This window comes from Dryas octopetala, chromosome 3 (genome assembly GCF_963921425.1).
Source record: "Dryas octopetala chromosome 3, drDryOcto1.1, whole genome shotgun sequence".
NCBI lineage: Eukaryota > Viridiplantae > Streptophyta > Magnoliopsida > Rosales > Rosaceae > Dryas > Dryas octopetala.
Genome location: NC_141368.1, coordinates 25,572,428 through 25,580,980, shown reverse-complemented (window position 1 = coordinate 25,580,980; position 8,553 = coordinate 25,572,428). Strand labels below are relative to the sequence as shown.

Genomic DNA, 8,553 nt, shown 5'->3' with positions numbered 1-8,553 from the left:
AAAATTAGCTCTTGCCTTGGTCACATCAGCCCGGCGCCTCCGCTCATACTTCCAGGCTCACCCTATTGTGGTTCTCACCAATCAACCGCTCAGGCAAGTCTTGCAGCGACCTGAGGTCTCTGGCCGACTTATCAAATGGTCCATTGAGCTGAGCGAATTTGACATTTCCTACCGCCCACGGCCCGCAATCAAGGGACAAGCCATTGCAGACTTCATTTCAGAGTCTACATTCCTGCCCCAGGCTGAGCCCTCATCCGCCACTGTGTCAACCACCGACCCACCAACTTCTTCAACCCCATCAATCAGGTTAGATCGCCCAATCTGGTCTTTATATGTTGATGGATCTTCTAACCAGCAGGGCAGTGGAGCCGGACTTGTTTTGATCGCCCCTGACCAGACCATCATCGAGTATGCTCTTCGATTCGGATTCTAGGCATCCAACAATGAGGCTGAATATGAGGCCCTCATTGCCGGATTATCTTTGGCACTACATATGGACGTTGAGCAACTCAGAATCTACAGCGATTCTCAACTTGTGGTGAACCAGGTCACACAGGAATACCAGACCAAGGGTGAGCGCATGGCCGCCTACTTCACCAAAGTCCAAAGCCTACTCAGTCAGTTCTCCGCATACCAGTTCATACAAATCCCTCGGGCAGACAATGAGAGGGCGGATGCCCTAGCTCGCCTTGCCTCGGCTGTTGACCATGAAGCCAGGAGGTCTATCCCAGTTGAGTTCTTACCTCAGCGCAGCACTGATGTTATGGAAGTCTACCAGTCTGAGCAACAAGCTAGTTGGATGGACCCTTTCCTCGCATTTCTTAAGCATGGGAACCCACCTGCGGACAAGACCGAGGCTTGGCGCCTTCGCCATAGAGCCTCCCGGTATACCATTATCAACGACAAGTTATACAAGCGGGGTTTCTCCATGCCATACTTACGATGCCTTACCCCCGAGCAAGGCGACTATATCCTCCGGAAGATCCATGAAGGGGTTTGCGGCAATCATGTAGGGGCCCAATCTTTAGCCCACAAGGCCATTCGCCAAGGCTATTATTGGCCGACCCTCCGTGCAGATGCAAAGAAGCTCACCCAGAAATGCGTGAAGTGCTAAAGATTTGCAACTTTTCTGCGCCAACCTCCCGAGCCCCTGACTACCATGAACAGTCCTTGGCCCTTTGCTCAATGGGGAATCGACTTAATCGGACCAATGACAGAGGGAAAATGAAAAGTCAAAATGGCAGTAGTCGCAGTGGATTACTTTACTAAGTGGGCAAAAGCCGAATCCTTGGCAAAGGCAACCACCCAGACCATCAAGAGCTTTGTATGGAAGAATATCATTTGCCGCTTTGGTCTCCCCTACGCCATTATCACTGACAATGACAAACAGTTTGACAACAAAGAGTTCAAGTCATTTTGCTCCGCATTCAACATCAAGGTTTTCTTTGCCTCGTCTGGTCATCCTCAGGCCAACGGGCAGGTCGAGGCTGTCAACAAGACCATTAAACATACCTTGAAGACCAAGCTTGATGCGAAGAAGGGAAAGTGGCCTGACCTCATACCCGAAGTCTTATGGTCCTACCGGACGACTTGTCGATCCTCGACAAGGGAAACCCCTTTCTCTTTGGCCTTTGCTTCTGAAGTCGTTATCCCAGTTGAGGTCGAACTTGCCTCTTACCGCCTCGACACATTTCGGCCTGAGCAAAATGCTGACCAGCTAGCACTCAACCTCGACTTAGCTGAAGAGCAAAATGCCTACCAGCAACGGGTCACTCGATACTACAACTCTAAAGTTAAGCCTCGCCACTTCCGAGTGGGGGACTGGGTCCTGCGCAGCACTACCTTGGCCAAAACAGGTGCTCTGAAACCTAACTGGGAAGGACCATATAAAATCATTGAAGTCGTCCGTCCGGGCACATACGGGCTCCGCGAAATAACCGGCAAGGAACTCGGCCACCCCTGGCATGCCGAGCATCTTCGCTACTTTTACAAGTAAACACATCTTATACCCCCCGGGGACTTTTTTCAATTTTATCTATCTTATCACTTTAATAAATGAATGTCCTACCACGGACACCCTTTTTCTTCATTTTCATTCAAAGTGTTGATTGTTTGTATGGACCTCCGGGCCATCATACATTCGACTCTACCCATATCTGTGCCATGCATTCAAGGGAAGCTAAGTACCATGCATTCAAGGGCGGTTATGGAGAATGCATTCACGGGAAACTAAGTACCATGCATTCAAGCAAAAATAAATTTCATGCATTCAAGGGAAACTAAGTACCATGCATGCAAAAAAAAAATTCCACAATACCATGTATTAAAAAGAAGGGCATCCTCCCTATAACGGGTCGGACACCCTCCAAATCATCCAAATGTCATTAAGTACAAACTTAATAATCAAAAGAGTTTTCAAGTTGGTACGGGCCACATCCGACCCGACCATGTAACTCAAACAAAAATAGGGCGATTGTCCGCCCACCCCTGCCCCCGGGCCATGATTGTTCCAGACATCTATTTGGGATCCTCTCCCATGTCATGCTCCCCACCTGTGGATGCTCCATCATCGGGCTCTCTCTCCTGGGTACCTCCTTCCAGGACGTCGGCATGCACATCATTACTGCCAGCCCCTAGCAGACCACGCATGCGGTCCCAGTCAAAATCAGGGCACATCTTCTCGAGCTCTAATTTGCAATCGCCAAAGCCCATTGCATAGCCGCTGTTATACTCGTTGTCCAACTCTTGCTTGGCTTGGCTCAGCTCCTGCCCGCACTGCTCCAACTCTTGCCTAGCCTAGTCCGCCTCCTTCATGGCTTGTAGTAGCTCGGCCTGCAATGCATTGTTCTGCCCGACCAGGGTACTGACCTTCTCCTCGGCTGAGAGGGCTCTGTCCTTCCACACCACGAAGCTCAACATCTCGTCCTTCATCTTCTCTACCGTGGCAAGAACACTAACATGTGCCTGATAAGTGAAATACAGTGCCTGCCAGGTCGAATGTTACAACAACGTTATCACATGTTATAAAGTTTTAACTTTGGACATCTCATCATCATATACCACCATTCCTTACCTGGGATTGCTCGGAAAAGGCCCGCTACAGAACAGATAGAGGCTCAGCACCATCGCCGATCACCCGGTCATCCCTCCCCTTCTTCAGCGACCCACCAAAATCTGTCACCGCCTGCCTTACCAGACGATCCTCCTCTGGAACCGGGTCAGGCACATTAGCTGCCCTCTTGCCCTCCCTCCCGTGCTCGGCCACGTCCATTCCAGTCTTCCTTTTCCTCCCAGGAGAAGTTACCTCGGAACAAGGGTGTTGGTAGACCCACTATGCCTCATACCCCCAGGCATCGGCACACCTCTACTTGTATTCCCTTGGGACAAGCCACCCCCGGCCAGTAACGCCCCCATCATCAGCCTCTTCTGGGAAGGCGGGGCAGGACCAACCGGTTTACTTGTTTTTTTCGTATTGGTCATCTTCACTGTAAGACAACACAATCAATGAACATAAGTTATTTTTTCATCAACCAACACTTCAAGAGGAACAGCACAGAAAATCACCTGGGACTCCAAAGCCGTACTTAGCCAACTTCTCAGGAGACAGGAGGTATGCGGCGCTCAATTTTCGGGCGGGTCGACTAAGCACCCTCCGCACCTCTTCCACACTATCTTCAGACAAAGGCTGTCTCTCCCACTCACCTCCTGCAAAAATAAACAACCAAAGATTACTGTTAATACAAGCACAACATCAGCTAATAATCCAAGTGTGCATAGACCAATGCATCGGCTCAAACAGACAACCTATTATGTGGAAATTCGTCGGCACTCTATTAATGGTCACCCTCTCACTCCGGCCGAATTCCCAGGCCCCACTCGCAAAAAATCATTTTTTCTTCCACTCCTTATGGGCGTCTGGGTGGCCCACCTGTATTTGGCGAGTCGTACCATCGGTGAACTGCCCGTTTGCCAACTGCGAGCAGTACACCTACGCTCGCAAATTAAGGCTCGACTTAATTTCAAACAAGTTTGAGAATTGAGCCATACTCGGGGCACCATACCCCTCATCTCGGAACAATACATACAACCCAATTAATGTTCTCCAACTATTGGGTGTTAGTTGACCTGGCGCAATTCCTAACTTCCTTAACATATATTGGAAGTAGGGATGAAGAGGAAGTCTAAACCCATGGTGAAAACTTTTGGCAAAACACAAAATATGCCCCTCCGACAGGTCACTCAAGACATCACCCTCTCCCGGGAGGCTCAGATAGATGTAATCAGGAATTTGGAACTGCACTCTCAATTTTTCAAGCTTCTCCTCTTTCATCCTATTCTCACACAGTCCATCCACGGACCAATACGTCCTAGGTACCCTGTGCCTACCCACATCACCACCACTTGTGGGCGTTTCTCTATCATCACTGTCCTCACTATCACTGTCCTTTCCTTCACTTTCCCTCACCATGGACAAGCTCTCTTGAACAGTTTTGAGCACTTTGCCCACCCCCATGTTTCCACACCCCATCCGGGGTCGGGGCACACTTGGCCTAGTCGGTGTCCCGTCACTTGTAGACGCCTGGTCGGACTCTTCATCCCTTAACGAATCGTCTGAGGAAACCATGGAATGTCCAACCCCAGCACACCTGCCCATCCAAGACAACACCATGGACATATCAGATCACTATTGGTTTCTCATCCCTCATATGTGCTCTTCCACCCCCAAATTTACAACAATCACCCTATCATTTTCCCATGTTCAGCCACCAATCATGCACATGCCAATATTCACAAAATCAATTCAAGAGGAAGAGCAATAAAAACCCAAGCTTTACCTCTATTCTGCTGCTTCAACAAGCTCAGACTGGTTCTGACCCACTTATCTTGCTTCCTATGTATCTGACCAAAAACACAACACCCAATAAATTACAAAGTCCAAAAATGAAGGCGTGTGGCTTACCCAGTGCTCGGCAAGGTTCATACCCACATGCACCTCCACCTGCCCCCACTCACAATTTTCACAATTCACAAATCACAATTCAAAAGTCCGCATCGTGTTGCACAATTACAATTTCTCACAGTTCTCAATTTTTCCAAGGCACAAAATTTCACAGACAAAGAGCTTAGCAGGATTCCAAAAAAAATGCCCACCTCAAGTGCTCAGAACAACCTCAGCCCAAGCCGCTGCTGCCCAAGCCTAACGCGCAGCCCTGTGCACCACCGCGCAGCAGGCCAACCCAGCAGACCCGCGCAGTAGCCTAGCCCCGCAGACCCGCGCCCACTGCGCAGCAGCCAGCCGAGCAGCTACCTCTCTGACCCGAGCAGCCAAAGACTTCCCTGCTCCGCGATGATCCGACCCGACCAGCCCCCCCCTCCGGCCCCTCCAGCGCAAACCCGAGCCGCCCACTGCGAACCAGCTCCCCCGCGCCGATCCGACCCAACAACTCCACCCCGAGCCGATCCGAGAGCAGCCCCCTGTTCCGACCCGTCGTCCGCGCACACCACAAAAATCCGGCCCGAGCCCAATCGCCTTCCGAGCTGCCGCCAACAACAGCTCCACCACACTCCGCCCCGAGCTCGCCCTCTCTATCTCGAGATCGCCTTCCGAGCTGCCGCCAAACGGAGCTACAGCCCGAGCTGCCGACCCGACCACCCCCTCTCCGACCCGAGCTCAGCAGATCAAGCCCAAGCCTATTCGTGCCCGACCCCCTCCCCTCACAACTCCCACCCGAGCAAAAATATTTTTCTATTATTTCCTAAAACAGCCGGCCCCTGTATTGGTTTTCCAATTTAAAAAACAAAAGGGGCCAGTTTTTTCTCCTAAAATAGTTAAAAAAAAAAAGAGGGGGGGAGAGATGAGGGTGTGGAATCCTTATATTTGGGCTCTACCATTTAGTTACAGATTCTCATTTACAAGGGCAACATCCCACCATTAAATTGGATGGGATTCACTGGGATTTTGCAAAGCGTCTACTGCTCGGAATACAAAGTGATCAAATTCAAAATTAAAAAAAAATATATATATATTATGATCTTTTATATCTAACCCCCCAAGTTTTCCTACAGTACAGCTTTTCTTGCTCAGGAACTTGGGGACTTCTGGACAGTATCTTAAGCAGGAATAAGTATGTGGACACATGTCGTTCTGCTCGGACTTCTTTGTGTACAAAGTTCTCAACCAAGAAGTATCTTTTGCTCGGAAACTTGGGGGACTTCTGTTCGTATGACTAATCATCTGGGCATAACGACAAGTCATGTAAGGCTTAACATCATGTCGTTTGGGCCTGGGCCCAAAAGATAAGCCCCTCCTAAGTTCCTGGGCTCCTGGGCTCCGGCCCCCTAGGCTCCGGCCTCCTAGGCTCCGGCCCCATAGGCTCCGGCCTCCTAAAGCTCCAGCCTCCTAGGCCCCGACCCATGTCGACTCATTCGGACCCACGAGACAGGTGACACGTGGCGCTCCTACAGTGCGAATCTTTATAAGGGACACGTGTCATCACCGGATTGGTTGACACTCTTCCAAAAGTACTATAAAAGAGGTACTTTCTTGTCAGAAATGGACAACTCAATCATTATCATACTACCCACTCACTCTGCTCACAGATTCTCTGAACACTGACTTGAGCGTCAGAGGAGCTTCGGCCGGTACCACACCGGTGCCCTTTCCGCTCACTTTTGTGTACTTGCGCAGGGTGCATTGGATATCATTTTCTCTCCATTATTCACTGGTCGAACCCAGCTACCTGTTCCTACCCCACTTCGACGTGTCATCCACTCAGTGGTGGGTCAACAGGTCCACGTGGTTTGACTCGACGTTGACTGCTTTACCATTTTTCAGCATCAACAACTACCAAATTTTCCATTGAGGACAAAGCTCTTCTTTTTATTACTTTGGTATCCTTACTACTTTATCAAGTGGCCCATGTTTTTCTGAATTGTGGAAAAATTTTGCTTGTGAAGTCACGTGATGATTTTCCTTTTTGAAAATTGGCTGCATGTGCATGGTCCATCTTTTGCTAAAGAATTCAATTGTGCTGCTAAGGTTCCTGCTGATGGATGCTCTATTATTGCTTAAGTCTATAGATGAAAATATGCTCCACTACTGTAAAGGTGAAGAGACACAATATTCTTACTTGAAGTGACTATGCCTCCATCATGTTCGATCTCCCTTCCCCCAACTCAAAAAAAAAAAAAAAAAAAAGATCAAAACTAGAAAAATAATGTTCTTAATGTTAGCCTAGCTAATTGATGAAAGTGGAAAGGATAGGATAATATCCTTAAAACCAAGTACAATTGTTACCAATGTAGTAAAAAAATATACAAAAATAAAAGTAAATTTTACTTTGCACCCCTGTGGTTTGCTCAGATTGTCAAGTTTCTCCCTCAGGTTTCAATTTTGGCAATTTAAAACCCAAGATTTAAAATCAAAGACAATGTGGCCCCTCAGTAAGTCTGAATATTACGTTAAATGCTTATGTGGCACATGTGGGACCCACAATTAATGTTTGCAACCATTATAAGGGCAATTTCGAAAACGTATATCTTGCAAGAGCACAGAAAATGCAAAAAATCATGTGGTTGATCTTGTTGGCTTCCTGGGTTGTGATGGTAGTGCTGCTTTGTTGTATACTTGATGGCCGGAGATACTGAATCCTCTATTAAGAAGTCAACCATTGAATTTATTTGAAGCAATTAATCATCAACAATTAACCATATGGGTCCTACATGTGCGGCATAAGCAAAATTTAACATTTAACTATTAGGTTAGACTTATTGAGGGGCGGTATTGTCTTTGATTTCAAACCTTGGGTTTCAAATTGCCAAAATTGAAACATGGGGGAATAACTTGACAATTTGAGCAAACTTCAGGGGTGCAAAGTGAAATTTGCTTTTATTTTTTTATATTTTTTGGCTACATTGGTAAGAATTGTACTTGGTCTTAAGGATATTATCCTATATATTATACTTCCCACTTTAATCAATTAGCTAGCCTAACCTTAAAGAACATTATTTTTATAGTTTTGATCATTTTTTTTTTTTGAGTTCGTGGAAGGGAGATCGAACATGGGTGCAAATTGGGCAATTCAACGGCTCTTCCAACTAGGCTACCCAATAACTAATAGTTTTGATCATATTAGGTACACAATTTTTTTTTTAATCTACAAAGATGAGGATTTAAATATAGTACCTATCTACACTCCCTATTCAATACTTTCTCATTTTCTATCTAGAGAGATTGTGTGATGCCCCAAAACCTGGGTATGTCACAACGACAACCATTCTAAAAATACCCGAGACCACAACACATAACCCCCATGTTATAATTCCAAACATTCTCAAAACAAGTTAAGCCTTTTTTATTTTAAAATCAAGTTAGATCATAGTTGAAATTAATAGCAGAATATAAGTCGAAACTCATTTTAAAAGATTAACTTAAAACCAACCCCTTGGGGTCACTTATAAATATAAATAACCCCGAAAGATATTTGAGAAATAGTTAATGAGCCTAAAACAACAGTAAAATAGTTTACAAGTCGAAATATAAAACAAAAAGAC

At 46.8% G+C, this 8,553-nt stretch overlaps 2 protein-coding genes across 2 annotated transcripts; both read left to right on the top strand.

Moving 5' to 3' along the window:
- Nucleotides 1–493: 493 nt before the first annotated feature.
- LOC147292039 (uncharacterized) lies at nt 494–1,114 on the top strand. Its single transcript, XM_086236115.1, has one exon. It carries the CDS (start codon nt 494–496, stop codon nt 1,112–1,114), a length of 621 nt encoding a protein of 206 aa, XP_086092241.1.
- A 123-nt stretch (nt 1,115–1,237) lies between these two features.
- On the top strand, nt 1,238–1,996 carry LOC147292038 (uncharacterized). Its single transcript, XM_086236114.1, has one exon. It carries the CDS (start codon nt 1,238–1,240, stop codon nt 1,994–1,996), a length of 759 nt encoding a protein of 252 aa, XP_086092240.1.
- Nucleotides 1,997–8,553: the final 6,557 nt, after the last annotated feature.